The 22,035-nt window shown below is 34.5% G+C and overlaps 1 protein-coding gene across 1 annotated transcript in view; it reads left to right on the top strand.

The window, feature by feature from the left end:
- Nucleotides 1-21,722, top strand: part of LOC118193915 (LIM domain-containing protein 1-like) — a 68,226-nt gene extending 46,504 nt beyond the window's left edge. Inside the window, exons 6-8 of the mRNA XM_035365076.2 lie at nt 5,665-5,795; nt 12,659-12,779; nt 20,981-21,722. Coding sequence (XP_035220967.1) covers nt 5,665-5,795; nt 12,659-12,779; nt 20,981-21,115 — 387 coding nt within the window. The 3' untranslated portion in view covers nt 21,116-21,722. The remainder of the gene's footprint in view (nt 1-5,664; nt 5,796-12,658; nt 12,780-20,980) is intronic.
- The last annotated feature ends 313 nt before the right edge of the window (nt 21,723-22,035 follow it).

Raw genomic sequence — 22,035 nt, 5'->3', positions numbered from 1 at the left:
TCCTTGAAAAAATATCAGCTTAGCCTTTACATTCAGATTCCAGTTGAACACTTGAAACAATTTGAAGATAAAAAGTTATGACATGCCAACTATTTTACGAATGAATTCTCGAAAATTCAAAATACGGAACTTAAAATCGTATATTACTCAAACGAGTTACTCAAAATAGTAGTGCCAAATGGTAAGAAAAGGGGACCTCATTGTTTCAATTATAACCTCCAAAATAAGACTTTCACACTCATTCAATAAAGAAAAGAATTAATTACTCAGAATGTAGCTGCGTGCTTTTTTCACTGGATCGTTCGGGTCTGAGGCTTGCAACAAGTATTTCTCTCAGAAGTTTCTCAGAAAGGGTTAACATATTTTGCTAGGACACAAAATTAGTTTTGTGAAAATTTAGTATCACGGTCAGAGAAATAAATTTCAAAAAAGAATAGACAATATGTCATCAAAAGTGAAAAGAAAAAAATTATTTCATTACAGTTTTACTCGTGGAAATAGATTTATTTCATATTATTTCTGATAACGAAATTAATGGAAATAAAAGAATATTGTTTAATTAGTTATTTTAGAGATTAGTTTAGAGGCACAACTAGTATTCAGTTAATTAAGACACAATAACACGCCGAACAAATACCAATTCAGAAGTCAAACAACAAAAATCAGCGTTATACCTACAAAATTTTCACAGGACTAGTTTCGATGGTTTTACCGAACCATCATCTTCAGCTGCAAAACCGCAAATTTTATACCTACAAAATTTTCACAGGACTAGTTTCGATGGTTTTACCGAACCATCATCTTCAGCTGCAAAACCGCAAATTTTTGCGGTAAAACCATCGAAACTAGTCCTGTGAAAATTTTGTAGGTATAACGCTGATTTTTGTTGTTTGACTTCTGAATTAGTATTCGGTTTTTTTTTTTTTTTTTTTTTTTTTTTTTCAAATGTTGCTTTTTGACTTCAAAATAAAGATAGTTGAAAGATTTGCTTTTCACTAAAGAAGTTGCAAGGAAATTTAAGGTTTCGTGAAATATAGTTTGAAGAGATGCAAGAGATGATATAAATCATCTCTTGCAAATGTATGCATACTTTTCAATCTCTGTATAAAATTTACTTAATATTATCTTTCAAAATTGGAGTGAGTATTTGAAATCAATAGAATTATATATAATATCTCCGCCAGTCTAAGGCATTTTTAAACACCTCAAAGAGATACTCTTTAAGGTGTTTATAGTTGACATTTTGTGAATGCCTTGATACTATAGAAAGGATTTGCTATTTGAGGGAAATATTTGTTGTATGCCTTGTGCGCTAGCGATGAGATGAAATAATTGCAGAACTTTTACATCTTGAGTGCTCAATAATTTCTTTATCAAATAAGTGAACAATTCTCCATGTAACGTTAACTTACAATGAAATACGTTTTGCTTATCATATGACACTGCTATTTTAATAACTCGTTTTTTATGTATGATTTTTATATTTGTGTGATTTTATCTATGTTTAGAATTCCTTGCGGGGTGAGTTAATTCCTCAACTAAAGCTAATCGTAATTGTTTAGCTTAAAATAGTTTTAGGAATTAAACTGGAATCAACATTTGAAGATCAAATTGTAATTTTTTAAAGGTGAAAGATTTTTTTTTTATTATTATTTTAAAAAAGAATATTAACTTTTTGAAGCCCTAATGCTAAACTTTTCAAAAACAAATAGTCAGATGTTTTCATTTTGTGATTTATTATTATATTTTATTATTTATTTCTACTTGCCTAATTTAATATTTTACTTTGATGTCTGTGTCTTTTTCATATACCGTATAACGTTTGTAAATAACTGTTTTCATTTGCGTGATCTTTCAGTATCTACACTTGCTCGCCATAAAATTTCTATTCTGCTCAAATTTTCTCAGTCTAGACACCAAAGTTGCTTAATGTTTATTCCATTGCTACTCACAGCTATGAGAATAGTTAAACTTTTTCAGAACATTGTGTGAATACATATGAGCTCTTTAAGAAGAGCAGCTGTAATGTAAATATCAGTTCACCAATGAATTCATCTGTACGCTTATAAAGCAGTAACTGCATTGCATTTTACTTACTTAGAAATACTTTTATTCTTTAAACGTCAATGTGATACTGCTACAGGTGAACTCGCAAATGTGTCTTGGAAGAAGATTTTGTATCTAGTCTTGTTCCACATGTCCGTCATCATTTTCACTTTCAATACGCATGTCCACATCCATCTCCAAAACCAAGTGCTTAAAGCCACAGTGAGAAAAACAGTTCTGAATTGTCTCACTGCTCACTTTTCGCCAGCTGTCAGCCACAAATGTAACTGCTTGTAAGATGTTTACCTTTGCACTGACTTCGCTGGCTTTTGACGATGAGGTTAGAAAACTTTCTTCAATTGTTTCAAGGATGTAATTAACCAACCTTGCACGATAAAGGGTCTTCACATTTTTTATGATGCCCATGTCCATTAACATATCCAAAGCTGTGGTCCTGGGAGGTAGAAATTCCAGTTGGATATTCTTCAAGCAATCTAAATGAGGATGTGCTGCACAATTTTAAAGAATAAGTAGCACTTTTCTCAACTGGCGTTGTAGCTCTCTGTCCCAATCCTTCAGCCATTCTTTAAAAAGTTCAGAGGTCATCCACGCATTTCTGTTCGCACGATACACAACTGGTAAACTGTCCATCCTAAGTCCTTTAAAGCAGCGAGTTCCTATAACCAACAGCTTCCTCTTGTCCGTTCCTGATATGTTTGAGCAGCATAAGACAGTTACGCGATCCATCGCTCTTTTGGAGCCAGAGAGTGCAACATGTTTGTAACTTCACGAGCCGTCCGGTGTAGTGCGATAATACAGCCCAGTTTCATCAGTATTGCAGATGTTATCTGCTGAAAAATTTTCAAGAAGCTCGGGCAGTTTTGTTGATTTCCATTCTTCAGCATCTGCACTATCAGCACTTTCTTTCTCGTCATGTGCTTCCTTGAATTTTATGTCATGTCTAGATTTCCATTGAGACAACCAACCGTCGTAGCTTTAAAGTCATCGTGGCCCAGTTTTATAGCGAGTTCTGCTTTGTATTTTAACATTGGGCCGCTTACTCGCACAGCTCGTCCAGTAACAATGGCAAACCATTCATTCTTCATCGGCGTCTGGATCCTTGCCTTCACTCTTCCGTTTTTTGGAAGTTCTACCTCCTCCTTCACAATCTTCTCGCAGCTCTTTTTCTTGTTTTATCAAGCGCGAAATTGTAGTCTTTGCCAATCCGGTAATTTCCACCAACCGACGCTGACTGGTGTTTCGTGGTTGTTGCTTGATCTTATCCAGGATCCCAATTTTTTTAGCTAACGTCAAGTCTCGTCGTGGCATTTTGGCAAGGGAGACAAGACACGCGCACAGGTCATTGACTAAAGTGGTCTGAAGAAACTTTGGTGTTTCGGGGTCAAGATGTTGAGGTCAAGAGCGAGATAAAATGCTCGCCATTCAAAGCTTTGGCACTAAACTCATCCCAAAAGGGTGGTGAAATGAGAGCTTTCTCGTGTAAACTTGATGTAATGTAATCATGATTGACAGGCGGGAATTCCTTTCAGGTGGAGCCGGACACTCATTTCCTCGAAAATTGGAGACGCAGTGGGACCAATAACCTCGCTGGCGGATACTGGTGGCTCTGTTTTAAGAAAGGTCAAAGAAAATGGTGCGCGTGTTCACCTCCCACTAGTTTTGCTCTTATCATGCACTTTAAGGTATTCATGACCTTTGATAAAGCCTTCTCCTGGAGATCGCAGCTACAGATCTCCCATATATCACGAACCACCTGTACATCCGCTGTACGCGGCCGACTTGTGGCTTCTGTTTCTTATTCGCTCTCACGTTTTTTGGTCCGATTAAACGAAATTTTGGTCCAAATAAGCGAATATATTAGGTTTATGTACATAGGATTTGTTTCGGTTCTTTAGGATTCGGTCCGAAAAAGCGGCTGGTCCGATTATCCGGTGGTCCAATTAACCGGATTCGACTGTATATATTTTAGTAGAATTCAATTATACGGAGTTCCACATCGAGGATAATCTACATGTGAAAATTCGCCGTTCTCTGTGTAATTTATAAAAGAATGCTACAAGGTCTCCCATAATCATTGATACATTTTATTTTTTTAAGTAGCGTTAAGCATTATAGTTGCACAATTGTACTGTTTTAACGGAAAGTATTAAAGTTTTATTATAGCTGTTCATTGTGAACTTCTCTTACGACGGCACTAACATCTAGTCTGCACTCTTAGATATCCTAAGCTTTTACCAATATGCTTTTGTCAGTCGTTTATGTTATTACGATCTTCAATTTCAGATCATGAAAATTCATTGCAACGGATTGAATAAACACTTTTATATTTTTCACGCAGCACCATAGCAGGCCCTGCTTTCCTCAATTATTTAACCTTGAACTCCAGATCGTCTAATCTTGGTAGATCACCATTAAGGAATTCCCAAAACCAGAAATAGAAATGAAGATACGCTTTATATTGTTGAAAGATGAATGCATTCGTTTGCTATTTAAGTTGAAACATTAACCAAATATCAAGCATATTACATGCGACTGACCAAACCTTTTTTTTCCATTCCTGCTACTCAAAGATGCCAAAAGTGTGAAACCATCTATGAGTATTAGCTCAAAAATTCGGTTCGTGAGAAATTGCGTCCTAAAAGCATGTTGAGTTATGGTGAATCTATTTTAACATGAGGAAAAATCCAAAAGTTTTTTTAGGCGAAGATCTTTGTGGAAATTAGCAACTTGGCTATAACTTAATAATTCCTCCAAAATAGATAGCTTTATCATTTTCTACGTAAAGAGATTATACAATCAATTCGACTCTCGTTATATTGACCATTCGAATCCTGAAGAAAAATAACATTACAATGGGTGATAGCCGTAATGAAAATGTATTTAATATGCTCTCATTATTTGAAACTTTTACACGTCGTTACAACGAACGTCGAGTGCCCGTGTATATGTCTGGCTGCTCAGTCGTTTTAATCTCTGAAAGTATATGAGTTATATAGGGTCACCAAATACATCCTGTGCAGTGAAAATCAACTTATATTTCTTGCTCATAACCTAAATGCTGTCGAACCTTGGCACTCTGAAATGCAGGAATATTCTGCATTTGCCTGCATTAAAATATCAAAGTAGCTGTCGAAAATTACGATAAAGAAGCAAGGAAACCACCATAAAACAAGTTATACAGGACAGTTTAAACAAAATCTAAAACGATTAAATGCATTATAAAGTTACCTGTTTTGTCGCCATTTATCATTTTATTCTTAATTTCACAGTAGAATAAATTATTTACTTCAAAATGTAACTGTACTGCTGATTATTTCTCTTAAAATTTTCAACATCTGTCAGCTACGGAATATATTATAGACCATAAAAATAAATTTGAACTTGCATTTTTACTTATTTTTAACATGTAAAAAATGATTCTGTACTTTATATTGACAAAGAAATAGCTGCAAATTTCAGTTTTTATCTAAGCCAACGTCTGCCCTCGTCACGTCGAATAGCTGAGTTTCTATAATAAAGAGATGTATCGCACACAGGAAATTTCTTATTATTAATCTTATGACTATGTTATGTAATGCATTTTTTTTCACTCGGTAGGTTCTGAAAGCGGAAGGTCACAAGTTTCATCCAGAATGCTTCCGGTGTGCAGTTTGTAAAAAATGCTTGGACGGCGTTCCCTTCAGCGTCGATGATCAGAAAAATGTCCTGTGCATGGACGATTACAAAAAGTATGACTTATCAACTTCATTTGCAATTCTGTTGTTCTCTTTATCTCTTTTATTTCAGGAAATGTAAATTTGATACTAAGAAAGGATTCACGATTCTTTCATTAATTCTAAAATCAAAATGATAACCTAGGCATAAACCAGCCAGAAAATTGAATAAGTTCTAATCAGAAAATAGAATAATGTTATTAAATCTGAATATAATTTGGTAAGTATTCCAGATAATATATGTGCCAATAATGACATTGTTTACATGAAACTTCAAATTGTTACTTGTATAGAAATGAATATGTCACTGACCAGAGACTTTGCGCACCATTTATAAGAGTATGACTTTGCCCAAATCTAGAAACATTTTAACGAGGCATCCAGACGGAAGAAATAGAAAAGCATTGCATGGAAGACGTTATGAACCAGCAGATTTCAATGCTCTATATCTAATATTTGTTTTTATCTTCAGAACACTTCGTTTTATTTGTTGCACGTTTACTTTCGTATAAACGAAAAATAAAATAAATATCTCTACATTAAAACATTATTTGCTTAAAATGTAACTTTAACGTTAATAATTTTCTAAAGCATTAAAATTTGAAAATATTACAACTAAACTTTTCTCTTTTTTATAATTTGTTATTTTGAAGTATTAATATCGAATATGCATTGCATGTCTGTGTTTTCTTTATGCATATTTTCTGACTAAAATTCAGCAGCAATCAAATCACATGGTTCTTCACCATCTTTCTTATAATTTCTATCTATTTCCCGATATCTTAGTGAAATCTTTCATTTCATTCTGTTCTCTTATTCCTCTCTCATACAAACCGTTACCATATTTATTACTTAATTACTTAGACTATTCAATTAGTTCTATTACAACGAAATCACTAATTGGATGAACAGTCATCACTGTCGAATCACTACTTGGATGGACAATCATGGGAAAGATAAATGATTACATTTCAGAAAGAAGTTCCTTGTCCATGTCATTAACAATAAGGTACATGTTGACTCATAGCAATGACAGAGAAAACTTGTGGAAATTAAAAGCGCTGGGAATTGTAAATTCTAAAGAAAATAAAACTGAATCAGAGTTAGAAGAAGTTACTTTCACAAGACTCTAAAGAGGGTGGACGATCGATATGAAGTCAGTTTGTTTTAGATCAACGATAAAGAAGCTTTACCAAGTAACAGAGAAGTTGCTGTAAAATTATTGATTTCTACGACAAAGAAGCTCATGTTGAAAGATAAATTTGAAACATGCAATGCAGTGATGGAAGAGTGGCTCGAATCTGGAGTAATAGAAGAAGTACCAGGAGAAGAGGAACGAGTTAACAATTATTGTCTTCCCCACAGACCGGTCTTCAAAGATATCTGTACAGTAGCAGTACGACCTGTATTTGTCACTTAACGACTGTCTAGCAAAAGGTCAAAATTTAATTGAATTGATACCTAGAGTGCTTCTTGATTTTAGACAAGGAAAAAAAGGGATTATCTCAGATATTAAAAGAATTTTTCTTCAAATATCTGTTCAAAGAAGTGATCGTGATTTCCTAAGATTTCTATGGTGGAAAATCTCGGAACAAAGAGAAATAAGGAAATTTCGCCAATGCAAAGTAGTCTTCGGACTAAAATGTGGTCCTTTTCTTTTAGGAGCAGTGATCAACTCTGATTTAGTCCATTGTGAACCTTCTCTGAAGGAAGTGCCTATAAAATTGAAAAATTCCTTCTATGTTGACGACTGTGTCACTCCAGTGAACTCGAATGAAGAAGCAGAATACTTTATTACAAAATCAACTCAATTAATGGCAAGTGCTAACTTTGGCTTAAGAGGATGGGAGCAAACTGAACAGTGAAACATCTATAATGGGCGAACCATTGAAAGTACTTGGTCTCCTGTGGAATAAATATGAAGATTTATTGTTTTGTGACATCCCTAGTGTCGACTTGATTGAGCTTTCAGTGACAAGACGAAATCTACTATCAATTGCACAGAGAGTTTAAAACTCAATAGATTTTACCTACACTTTTACACTCCTCCCGCAGTCATACTTGCAAAAGAGCTGGAAAACTAAACCGAGCTGGGATGCAGAGCTACCTGAAGATATCGGAAGAAAATTCTTGAAGTGGGTCAAAGAACTGCTCTTGTTATCATCCATGAAGACTCGCAGGCTAGTCACACTGACAGGAGGAAAATCTTTTAGTTTGCATATGTTTACCGACGCTTCACAGAGATCGTATGCATGTGCAATATATATGAAAAGTCAAAATAAAGAAGAAATCAAAGTGACTGTATTACAAGCCAAAGCGCAAGTAGCTTCCTTGAAAAAAAAGCAAGTATTCTACGACTTGAATTGCTTGCTTGTCTTATTGGAGTGCGATCAGCCTCATTTGTAAACTTAAAGTCGAAATTTCAAAGGAATATTACTGGACAGATTCTTCGACAGCAGACTTCTGGATAAAAAATATATAAGTTTGGAACAGTTTTCTAAATAACAGAGTTTAAGAAATTCGAATCCTATCGGACCATGAAAATTAGTACCGTGTATCGGGTGCAGAAAACCCAGCCGGTGTGACATCAAGAGGATGTTCTGTGAAGAAACTTATTGAATGAAGATGACGGGCGGGTTCACCTTGGTTAGCATTGCCGAAAGACAGAGTACAAGAAATGCTAATAATGATCGGGTGGATACACGTATTCATAGAGATAAATTCATAGACGATAGAGGACAAAAGAAAGAGAAGCCGGAGAGTTAAAAGTTTATGAATTGATAAGAGCTGAGAAATGTATTGTGAAGATTATTTAGCAATGATTCCTTTTCATCTGATGATAATAAGATGAAGGTATTGTACGTGTCAAGTCTAGGTTGAGTGAAAGGAAAGAAATTTTATTTATCCGATGTTACTTCCGAAGAATCATAAAACTCGAGAGAAATTGATAATTAATACACATCTGTCTATGTCTCATGCAGGAATTCACGTACAGATTTCAACATTTAGAGAGACGTTTTGGATCCTGAAAAGCAGAGCTACAATTCTAAAAGCCATATATGTATGTATCAGGTGCAGGAGACATGGAAATAAACGACTACATACTGTGCCTGCTACTTTACCACAAAAGAGATTTAGAGATGCTCATGTTTTCGAAATTGTTGGAGTTGATTTTAGCTGGCCCATTAATTTTGAAGGATAAAAGGTAGCTTGGATTTTTACCTTTCAACTGTGCTAAATAATAGATTTTACCTTTCAAATGGCAGTTCATTTGGAATTGATTTTGTCCCTTTCAACTCAAGGATATTTACTTGGGCTTAGAAGATTTATTATCCGTAGGGTAGGCCATCGATAATTTATTGCGACAAGGGAGGAAATTTTTTCGGATCCAATCATTTCTTGAGATCAATTGATTGGAATACCACTGAGATAGAAGCCGCCACAAACAAGATTGACTGGAAGTTCACACCACCCGCAGCACTATGGTGGGGTGGCTTTGGTGAACGACTTGTTCAAATGATTAAGAAGCTTTTGCGTCGAGGCCTAGGCAAGTCGTGTTTGAATTATGAAGAACTGAGGAATGTGCTATGCGTCTGCGAAGCAACTGTGAATGACAGACCACTTACTTATGTGTCAGAAGATCCTGATGATCTCATGCCTTTGACACCGTTCTTTGTTTATTAAGTGAAGTTCCAGTTTTTGGAGTTCCTGACTTGGATCACCTTGATAAAGTTGATTTCAACAAGAAACTGAGACATCTACAGAATTTAGGATAGCTCTCGAGAAAGAGATTTATGAATGAATATCTCGGCGTGCTTTTGCAAAGTGAAATGCCGATTTCTCAACAGATAAATATAAGAGACATATTTTTCATCGATTGTAATGACAAACGCAAGGTGCTGTGGCCGCTAGAAAAAGTGATTGAGTTATACCCAGGAAAAGGCGGCAACATTCGAATAGTTTGTGTCAAAACCATGTCTGGAGAATTAGTTGTACCAATCCAGAGAATATTCCCTCTCGAAATACCTTCATCTTTGGAGTCAGATGAGAAAAATGAAACTGAGACGCAGGGGGAAAATAATTTAGTTTCAAAATCACCAAAGAATAATTTAGCTGCTATCAAAGGGCATTAAGACTGTCGTGAATAGAAGTGGACGACAAATTAAAATCACACGTAGATTTCTTACCTGAACACTATTTGAGTCATTTTAGTCTAGAAATTTTAATTTTCCTTTTATTTACTATTTTATTTAGCCTTGATATTTGTGAGGACAGTATTTTTTATATTTGTTTCGATTGATTAAATGAAGGTCATCAATTAAAAGGTGGGACTATTATTAGAACCCAGCCTCAGTTGTTATTTTTCATTCATAGTTTGAAATTGTGAGTGGCAACCTTATGATATGGGTGCGAGTTTAATGTTGTGCTACGGATTTTGAAAATAAACAAGACGCTTTGGAATACGTACATTTCTAATCCTCATGCAGGATAAAATCTTTTCTATTACAATTTTAAAGCTATAAGGCATTTATTTGACTTCCTTATTTTGCATAACGACTGAGATTCTATTACAGTTGCTCATTTTATATTTGATGATTTAGTTTTCTTTGAAGCAAAAGAAAGAAATTCTAATAGAAATTTTACATTTGTTTTTCGAACTAACCGTGAAACATAATATAGGCTATTGTGAAATAATAAATCTGAAGGTATGCGGTATTCACAATTCTGTTGCAGTTGTGCTGGCTGACGTTGGTGATGTTCAAACGAACCGCTTCTTTGGCATACACTGTTTTTATATGAAATAAATTATCGTAACTCTTCATACAAACAGTATAATGTTTACCTTAGATTCTCAGAATCTTTAAAAGGCAGCTAAAGAGACTGTCATTGGTTTTGAGTCCTTTTAGAATTACACGCCAATATGAAATCATACACGTTCAAATAACATTCTTTGTATTAATTCTTTTGATATTTTATGTGCTAGGAAGTTGAGTTTTGATTGTACCGATCATTTCCACTATAAAACAATAAATCTGAATTCGTCTGTTTCGGGAAATCATTAGATTACTGTGTATATCAATGACCTTTATCTAATATAGCTCATTAACTAAATCAGGAAACCAGTAGCCTGATAGCTGTTTTCTTAATGGAATCGGTTAATTTAGAAATGATAGGGACTTAAATGCAGCTAATTAATTTCTAATAGCATTTGTATTAAGTATAACGTAGTAAATGTGGTTAGCTGTAAAATGCATAAAATGTATGGTATAAACACATTCTGTTAAAGTACGAGACCAAATCTTAAAAAATCAAATAAAAGATTATTTTAACGTAGCGAATGTGGCGTGATTTATGTTCTTCAAACTTACGAAAATAAAATGTAAAATTATAATTGCGAATAGTGTACTTGAAATTTTACTTTGATTTTTAAAGCTTGTTACCAGAAAACTTCAATAATCTTTAATAAATTTTGGATGCCATAACTTCTTATCAGAAAGAAAAGGGTCCTAAATTTAAATTAAAAAAACATAGTAGATATCTATTACTACAAACAACTGTCTTACATTTGTAGTTTAGTATTTGCCTCACATTATCAATCCCATTTGTGTCAAAATTATCAAAAAGTTATAAAACCATTTATAGGTCATAAATATTAGAAAAATTAAAACTGTAAAATTAAAATTAAACTGAAAAACTAAAACTGTTTTTTAAGAATTATGAATTTGTATTTTTTCAGAAGGAAAGCTTTTAGCAAATCTGTACAATAATAAAGACTCCGTTTATTAGTAGTAAAAGTAAGAGATAAAATAATGTAGTATGTCATTAATAATAATGTAAATTTATTATTACTTAATTTGAAAATATAAAAATTAAAACACAACTTTGCGGTCCATAACAACAATTTTGCACGAGGTTTCTAAATTTATTTCGAGGTTCCAAACGTACTGAAATAAGAAAAATTAACAGTATGCTGTAGACTAATATAGTAAGTTTCTCATTTTATGAGAAGTTCATGTTTTTAAATTTGCTGAACTTCTTTCGTTTTTAACTAAATGTTAAATTTTACATATTTTTAAAGTATCTAACAGAAATAAAAATTACCTTGTAGCAACATTACATCACATTCCGTTAAACTATGCTAATATTGTAAAATGATATGTATAAAATGTAAATGCAGTGTTCATAACCTTCTTTCGGAAGGATGTATGTAATAATAGCACTTATAAACAGATTAATTCTATGTATTACAAGGCATTAAAATATAAAATTACATTTGCGAATTAATTAAATTAAATTAAGTTTAGTCAATTAATTTTAGTTTGCAAATTTAAAAGAAATGTTAATTTTCTTGCAAAGGTTTAAATTTAAATCAGGTAGTGCGTTGCGTAAAATATTAATCTGATTTTGAAAAATTCTGTTTTAAAAACTGTGCACCCCCCTCCACGATTCAAGGCTGGCTACGACCGTGTGCATGATTTGTTATCGCATACAGCAATAGTTGGTTGCATCAGAAGTCGTCTACGACCTAAATTATCTGTTTTAAATATTTTCTTGTATAATTCATTATTCATATCCAATGGCTTAAAATACAACGGGATAACGAAATTCGTATATCGAATAACATAAAAAGCATTAGGAAATAGATCTTTCCGCTATCAAATATTTAAAAATTATATATCAGTAAAATGAGATTAATACCGGACATAATTCAACACTCGACAGTAGATCCCTACTGGTTCCGGAAGGAACCAACTATGATTGAATCCTTATGAAACTCCTGCCTTTACCTTCTTCTTAAGTAACCAGGCTGAATTCTAACATTGAAGTTCTGTTTTATATATAGTACTAGAATATATAATTTTTGACTCTGCTTACAGGAAAGTGGCACCTCAATGCGCACGATGTAAGAAGCCCATCGCTCCTCCTTCTTACACAAATGAAGTAACTCGTGTGTTAGCAATGGGAAATAGCTACCATACCACTTGCTATCGCTGTGAGGTAAGTATGCTCAGCCGCCACATATTATTTTCAGTTGCTATAAATTATATACTTATATGAATAAACTCATTAACTACGGTATCTGTAACATGAAACTGGACCTTATTAAATTACTCGATCATATCGAATATGTGTTCTTTAATGGCATCCAGTGACGGATACAATTAATGCTTGAGTGATGGATACAATTACTACTCCAAATTTTCCTTCTCTCTCCTTTCGGTTGTAATTGAAGTTAATAGTTCTTTAACTACTTCTTCTACGTAGTTCTTACTTCTCAGAATGACATTTTTGAGCTCAATCATTTTTAAGTCGTTTGTGACATCTTCTTCTAATTAAGATTGGCATTTTCTCCTTTCATTAAATACTCCACACAGAAATACCAAAGAGTAATATATAAAGCAATAGAACTGAAGTCCTTAGCTTTAATTATTATAACAAAAATATACCAATGTAACCAGTTATACTTAAAAATCATTATCCATTTGCACTTAATGGATACTGCGGATACTGCTTGACTGAACTGAATAAATGTATAAAGATATGTCTTCTATTATATTTTACACAATTAAAAAAAAAAATCTGATGTGACCACCACATGAATAACTTGTACAGTCTGTAATGCCTGTAACTCCATGAAACAGAAAAAAAGGTCTTTAACTTGCGATATAGAAAAAATGGCAATTCATAATTATCCTGTTACATCAGATCATGAACTCGTAAAGAGAAAGCTTGAAAAACTGAAAGAAGTAGATCATCTAAGAGAATTGAAGAAAAGTCGTGCTATTTTCCTTTTCTTCACCAGAGTTGTAGCTAGGGTTTTTAGCGCCCAGGAACAACTGAAGATTTCGCGCCCCCTACTGCTTGCCAAGGATGGAAAACATTTAATTCTAAAATGTCGTAACATCAGTTTGGCGCCCCTTGGATTCTGCGCCCGGGGACAGATGCCCCCCTTGCCCCCCTCTAGCTACGCCCCTGTTCTTCACTATCTTCAACGTTTTGGTTATCCCGTAGCTAAGGGTGCAGAAATGTCCTTTTACAAAACGCCTTCTTTTGTAAGATTCCGACAGAATATGTTTATCCTATGAGATGATTCAAACCAAGGAAGGAAACCTCTCGTTAGTTTAGTCATTTGTATTCAGCATCACTCTTGGACACAAAACCAAGAAGTTTCTGAAAGGGACCTATGCAAAATTGTTGTAATTCATAGCTATTGAAGAGAATAAAACACGTTTCTTTTTCTTGATTATATTAATATGATTCTGACGTGGTAGCAGCAAAAAGAAATAAAGAATCATCACATTGGTTGAGTACTATATTTTTCGGTCCTCTATCGTTCAAATGCAGGGATATTTGTGTCTGTAGTGGTAAAAGGTTCCAAGATTAAAGCAAATGGTAGAAAAATACGTTAAATTACTTGTTATTAAATGTAAAGTTATTCTGTGAATTTAAAAATACTAAAAGATTTTAAGGTAGTTATAACACTTGGTTGATAAAGGTTCTTTTTGTTTTGGGCTTTGAAAATGTGCAAAATGCTCAAATAATTTATTTAAGTGTTGTATTTACAGTTTTGATATGTAAACGAATTTTTAAGAATAACTGGTTACATTGGCATATTTTTGTTATAATAACTAACGCTAAGGATTTCGGTTCTATTGCTTTATATATTACTCTTTGGTATTTCTCTGTGGAGTATTTAATGAAAGGAGAAAAGTGTGTGTGTGATTATGGAAAAGCCTCGAGGGCTGTCTGCCTAAGGGGAGGGATGCCTTCGTGGAGGACTTTCTAAGGGAAACTGGCTCGTATACACGTTACACATGGGGAAAACCACGAAAACGCCCATGCAGCCAGCCCGTTCGCGGGATTCGAACCTCGGACCGAACTACCAGTGTTCAATGACTTTTAACGCTCGGCCGCTGGTGGGCCGAAAGGAGAAAATCCGATCTTGTACTTTTAACCGATGAATTAGAAGAAGATGTCACAAACGACTTAAAAATGATTGAGCTCAAAAATGTTATTCTGGGAAGTAAGAAATATGAAGAAGAAGTAGTTAAAGAACTATTAACTTCAATTATAACCGAAAGGAGAGAGAAGGAAAATTTGGAGTTAACCCAGAGAAGGTTACTGGGAGAACACGAACGGATAGAATTAGAAGGATTAAAGCTTGAGACGGAGAACCGTAATTTAAATTCTGAAGGTTCAGTTGATTTAAGAACGAGTCCCAAAATAAAAAATTTAGGCCATACTGTTAAACGATAAAATAAAACGATAAATTAAAACGATAAAAATGCTAACCGTCAAAGTTTCGGCAAAACCAAAGGGTTGGAATTATTTTTTGAACAGTTTAGAAAAGGTTTCCGCTAGTGAAAAAGGTAGCGGATAATATAATATATGGAGTGCTAATGTGTTTATTAGGAGACAAGGCTGCATATGTTTTAACCTATTTAGAGGAAGAATAATACGAGGATTATGAAGCACTAAAAACTATAGTACTTCGGGAATATGAACCATCACCTAAGGCTTCTCTGGAAAATTTTAAATAAGCTAAGAGGAACCCGAAGGAAAATTTTACTCAGTTTGCTACTAGATTAAATTCTATGTGGAGTTATTACTATAAATTGAGGGAAGCGACTGATCTGGAAATTATCAACCAGTTATTAGTTGCTGATAGATTAATGGAAATGCTCGATATGGAAACTGCTGCTCATATGCGTATTAAGCAGGGAAAAGGTTGAAGGAAACCAAAGGATTTAGCGAGAGAGTGGAACATTTTTTTTCTCCGCGACAGGGAAATACGAGTATTACACCAAATGTTGTAGGAAAGAGAACGATATCAAGCAGGGATTATCACCAGATAGGATTAAAGTAAAGCCAAAAGAAAGCTACAAACATAGCTCAGATAAGCGGGTTTCAACATGATCCAAAGGAGGCAAATTGGATTTCGTTCCGAAAAAGTCTGCTTGTTACAAGTGGAACATTTTAAAGGTAATCGCATTCAAGATAAAAAATACGAAGGGAAAATTTGCGAAAGTATGTACAGTAGGTGCGATAGGTAACGACAAATTAAAAAAAACTGAGAAAGACGAGGAAAAGTGGGAAGAAGTAATGGACAAAGAAAAAAGAGACCGCCGGTTCCCTATTGAAAAAAAAAAAAAAAAAATCAATCAAAACGACCAGGAGCAGAGAATCCGGCACAAACAAGAATTCTCGTCAAAATATAAACAATAGTTTTCATTCACCTCCTTGCCAACATACAAGAGCACCTACTAACAGTCGCATATATGTGGAAAATATTCCTTGCGACTTTAGGTGGACAACTGTGCAAGATTTTATTTTGTGAGAAAATTGTTGATGTTCCATATGTTGAACTTTTGGAGGATGAGAATGGAAAGTTTAGAAGATGTGGTATAGTGGAATCAAGGGAGCTTCATCTGTGAAAAAAAAACCAGTTGATTATTACATAGATTTGAATTCGGAGGTCGTCAGCTTGTTGTGAAAGAGGATTTTGATGTTGATAGAGGCAAAACAGGAAAATTACTTACGCGGAGCCGAGGAGGTGGTAATGGTATAAATTTGGAAAGGGAACGAGATGATTATGGTGGACTTCGAATTAACACTGCTCTAATATAATACATATGGCTTACTTTCACAGTTTTTAGATGCTTTAGGGATTACAGGCCCATTAACTTGTAGAGTCTTTGTGGCTAATTTAGATTGTGAAGTTACACCCCAGAAATTAGAATAGGTTTTCAAGCTTGCTGGCCATGTTGTGAAAATTGATTTAAAGCGAGATGAAAAGTAAAGGACATGCACAACTGAGATGGGTCTTCCGGCAGAAGGAGCGCAGGCTATATCTATGTTTAATGGTCAAAAGTTTTAATCTCCAATCGGAGAACTGTGAAATCCTGCTTAGGGACGACATGCAATGGTGAACTCCATGGACTCTTGGAAGGACGGATTATCCCTAGATCCAGGAGGAATTCGAACTCAGATTTCACTGCTTCTTGCAGCTTGGGATGGAGTCGTCTCGGTTTTGAGGACACAGGTGGTCTACGGGTCAAGATATGGTGCACTGTGCTATGAGGAACAGTCTGCTTAATTAGAGTAGGATTTGTTATATCTGGAAACTCAAAAAGCAAGGAGTCATAATCTGAATTAAACCGAAACAGTGACAGTAGAAGGTTGCTTTTGTGAGTAACAATGCCATAATTGCGTGCCTTATCACCAAAACAGTTGTGATAGAAACACGCATTACTGGAAGTATTACCATTCCTGGAACGAGAGGTTGAGCGACTCCAGAACCTACTCGTCGTCCGTGCACGAGAAAGTTCAGAAACTTGGCGTGTAATTTCTTCGATTTGCCTAGCTAGGGTTTCAGTTGTGATGCTATTGGTATCCAAGGACGTTCCAGCTCCAGAAGTAACACAGATTGCCCTAGGTTGAACAACCTCAGCGACTTTATCAGCTATAATTGCTATCTGATCAAGAGTTTCAGAAAAAGCTGACAAAACTGTTTGGATATAGGTTGGCATCCGTTGCATCCATAAATTTTGCAGAAAGTCATCATTTAGCTGTTTCCCAGATAGCTCTTTCATTTTCCGGAGGAGATGACTAGGCCGTTCATTCCCCAGCTGAAATTCAGAGAGGAGCTTTTTAATTTTCTGGTGCTCAGAATCTTCAAAGTCACTGATGAGCCTCTCAGACAGTTTTTTATATTCGTCACAATCCGGAGGATTTAAGCACGATATCTGAGACGTGTGATAGAGTTTCCGCATCTATGTTCGCTATAAGAGCAGAAAATTTCGTTTCATCACATAATTCCATTATAAATGAAGGCATTGTCACACTGTGCGATTCACAACCGCACGTTAGCCTTCCAGAAAGGTGGAATGCGAAGTGCAACTTTCGCGACTTGGCCCTTCTGATCGAGAGGAGGCATCGCAAGTATGTAGAAACAGTTCCGGAGAGCAGAAAGAAAATAATTGTAATTATCAAGAAAGCGAAGTCACCACAGTTGGATAGACTTAATACAGCAGGCGTGCAGTAGGCTAAGCAAAGCACTTGACCAATTAACTTATTTATCGTCCATAGGCCACCAAAGAGATTACGGCAGATTGGTTCTGCGTGTTCATAAATAACCTAAACTTATTCAATTAATCACATTTATTCACAATTACATAGAGAAAGAAAGATCATGTTGGCAAAACATTTCACCCCGCGTTTCTGCACGCTAGCGATAACCGCATAGCGACGAGGAAGACAGGGGAAAAAAAAAAAAAAATCTGTTCACTTCACTTTGAAAAAGCGTCCATAGTTTAGTTGTATACATGAAAAAGAAAAATAGTTTACATTTAATTTAAAAGTTCGTTGCTGCAAAATGAACAATGTACCTTATCGCTGTCTAATTGGTTCACTAGTGTATCTTTCCGTGTTTACTAGGCCGGATATCACATATGCTATCAGTCACCTGAGCCAATTTTAATAACAATCTTGGAAATTAAAATGGTTGGCTACAAGGCATGTTGTTGTTGTGAGTGATCTCGCTTGTCTGAAATCAGAATAAACCTACGAAATTCATTGTGGCAAGGAGTCAAGATTGCGCCTGTCGTTGGTAACAATCTTGCTCACCATACAGGTGACAGTAAGAGTTTGCTCAGTTCCGCCCCCAATTTCTAAGGAGAGCACCCCATGGAGGACGGGTCCAAGGCCCTCTTGCCCTAGCATGAACCCTTCAAGAAGACTTTCGACTCACCGTATATTTAGAGTGCCTCCATGTCGCACAGGCACTATACATTTACAAACATCCATGCCTTCTCCGCAATTCGAACTCGGGCCTTTCGGTACGGTAATCAGAATCACTAACCAGTCTCGGTTGGGCAGCGCACAGCATGTTCTTAGATACTTGAAAGGAACTAAAAATTTAAATTTCAAAAGACTGGAAAAACACTTTTTATGGATATACCGATGCCGATTGGACGTCCAAAGTTAATACTATAAATTCCTATACAGGTTATCTATTCAAACTTGCTAGAAATCCCATAACACAGGAATAACGAAAGCAACAAACAGTTGCATTATCAACTACTAAAGCAAAGTACATCAGTAAAGTTCCGGAGTTCCAAAGTTCCGGAGAGTACTAAAGAAGTAGTTTATGTAAAAATGTTTGTTTATTAACAGAGAAAATGCCTGTCGAATACTGACAAAAACACTGACTGCTCCGAAATATTCTAAATGCTGTAAATTAATTGGAATGACTGTAAACGATTCATTTTTATTTTTAGCCGCCCAAACGTGGAAAGGGCGAATTGTTGGATTTATAATATCCATCTTAGAGCTTGCCTTCTCTTGACGCATGCGTAGTTCACCCTTATCGAGGCGCGCCGTGATGACGCAGTCTCTCTCCTCTGCTGCATGTATATAATGTGTGCGCATAAGATAAAAAATATGTAAATCAAAATTATAATGTAAACTAGCGGTAACCCGTAATCTCCCCCTTCAAAGAGCAGTGTGATAAAAAAAAAAAGAGAGAGAAAGACGTAGCAAATTTTGATCACTTAGCATGTACATAACTTAGAACGTAGATCCCTACTGAAGAGGAAGTATTCCGATTGCGTAGACTGCTAAAATGCTGAATCCATAATGAACAGCAAACTTAACTCTCGAGGCAGATTAAATCTTCATTTTTATTTCAGTTGACATTTGTGGCCACAATTTGGCACTCTGATTGTGCCTATTTCTAGAATATTTACATTTTTGATACTATTGTGATAGGACGAGAGCAAAGCAAAATAGCGTCTAAGCAGCAACAGAGGCAGAAGCAAAGTGCACAAATATACAGTATGGAAGTTCCAAGACTCAACCAAGAGAAGGTTTCGATTTAACTTAGAGAGGTTTCATTTTTCAAAATTTTGAGTTAAGTTCTGAATTAGCTACGTCATTAGCTTAACGCAAGCTCTGTGGCATAGATTAATCTAGAAAAAGCGCACTCAAGAAAAGTTATTATTATTTTTAGAATAGAGAGAGAGGAAATGACCCACATTAAAAAATGAGGAATTAAGAGACTATTACTAAATTAAACTATAAAGCTGATTTACATATGTTTTATCTTACACACACACACACACACACATATATATATATATATACTCTTAATTACTATATATATGCCTCGCTTTCTCTCCAGTGTCAATGTCCATGTACCTAATTAAAATGTTGATTAACGTTATAATCTACCTGGGCTCATTTTTCTTCAAGTATATTTAAAAAGCATAGTTTTTCTACACAGTATCGGAGTTAAAGCTTCCTCTCACGCTGCGATTTCATTTGTAAAAATAGGTGTTTATAAGCCCTCCGATTTTAATACAAAACAGAAAAGAAAAGAAAAGTTTTCTATTCAACATACACTTTTTAAACACTTACAAGAGCAAATATACAATTACTTATGATGACTACATGAGACATAAAACTACGAGAATCTAAGTTATTTTCTATTTAAAAATTCTACAGAAAAAATTGAGACGTCACTTCCATGGTTTGACGATAATACCTGATTTTACTTTATTAAGAAAGATATTTTAAAAAAATATTCCACTTATTGAATACATTTCAAATTAAATAAATTCGACTAATTGAGAAAAGTTAATATTAGTAACAGTTTGTCGGCAGGAAATACTCAGTTCAACTTGCTGGTAATTTCAAGTATTAAAGTTCTGTTTAATGGGCTAGCTGTTCATGAAGATGATACTCATTAGGAGTACTTAAATTACATAGCATTCTAAGAGGAGAAATGCTGTAATAGAGGGCTTTTGAGTGAAAAGAAGATATATAGATTTTTCACACATTTACATCATGTTTATCTAACAGCATAGCATATACAGAACATACTACAGATATTAGCATTCAGCCTGTTTTCATGGATTCCAATGATGATGAGATATACTTTGGTGGAAGGAACGAAACCTCTTTCTTCCATCTTCTTCAACACAAACCCAATGTTTGTTAGTTTCCCAGTTTTGGGTCAAGAAAAAGAATTGGGAAGATAAATTACTTTTGCCTCATATGAACTGTATATTTCTTTTCTACGCTTTATTATTGTATTGCACAAACTACAAAACAATTTATGTGTACTTTGCCAGATAAAAGAAGTCTCACTAGCATTTCTCTTAGAACATTTGCCATAAAATGAATAATTTTTTTTCTAGGACTGTGGACTTCCCTTATCTTCTAACAGTGACGGCAGAGGTTGTTATCCCCTGAATGACCGCCTTTACTGTTTTGACTGTCACAAACGAAGAGCTCCCAATGTGGCAAAGATGCAAAGTGGGAAGAAGAAATAAAGATTATTCCCTGCTGATGATATTTAGATGAGCGCAGCTTCAATTTTAAAGAATTTCATACCATTGATATCTGCATATATGCTATGAATAATGTAATGCAGCTAATAATCGATATATTGTTTTTATATCAACTTAATGATGATTTAGTACCTCAGATCCAGAAAAAAGGCACTAGAGTAAAGCTGAAACGACATATTTTTAGTATATTACCAGAGCAGTTGTTTTTGCTGGATCTCAAAAAGCTTCAACTGAATTAATGAGAAAATATCATATGTTTTACAAATTTTTTTTCATGCAATTAACAAACAATACAAAGTTGATAAATATTTAATACTACATTGCATAACAAAATGCATTTAGAAACTTCTAATTTATCAAAAATGATGTGATATTTCTATCTGATGACTACTTGCCTTTTAGTTTATCAACAAAAAACAATTTTGTAAAAAAAATATGTATATATTGTAATGATATGTGTGATTAAATTTGTTACTGTATCAAAATATATCAAGATTTTAAAATTTTATTAAAATGCATTGTTTTATTCCAACTATAATAACAATTAATATATGGTAAAATGCTCAAAATAAAAACAGTTTCCTCTTAATATTTTGAGTCTGTTGTTCTTTTTAGTATGTGAATACCAGTTCATTTTATATGACAATATGAATACTACTACATGAGACCAGCCATTATATTTTTCAGTTTTTATCCAAGAATTTTCATCTTTCGTCCTCCCATGTACTACCCCTGAACAAGTTCCTTAAAAAAAAAATAATAAATTTATAGAAATACCTTTCAAGTGCTCTTCTTTTAAATTTTTTAATTTATCTGAATAAATTATCACATAAAATTTAATTTATCACATAAAACGAAGCAACTTAAACAACTTACATTGAAAGAAATGTTTAATAAAGTAA

Source organism: Stegodyphus dumicola, chromosome 4 (genome assembly GCF_044657685.1).
Source record: "Stegodyphus dumicola isolate Sdum_Otavi_A_Nest chromosome 4, ASM4465768v1".
Lineage (NCBI taxonomy): Eukaryota > Metazoa > Arthropoda > Arachnida > Araneae > Eresidae > Stegodyphus > Stegodyphus dumicola.
This window is presented reverse-complemented; position numbering and strand designations above follow the sequence as displayed.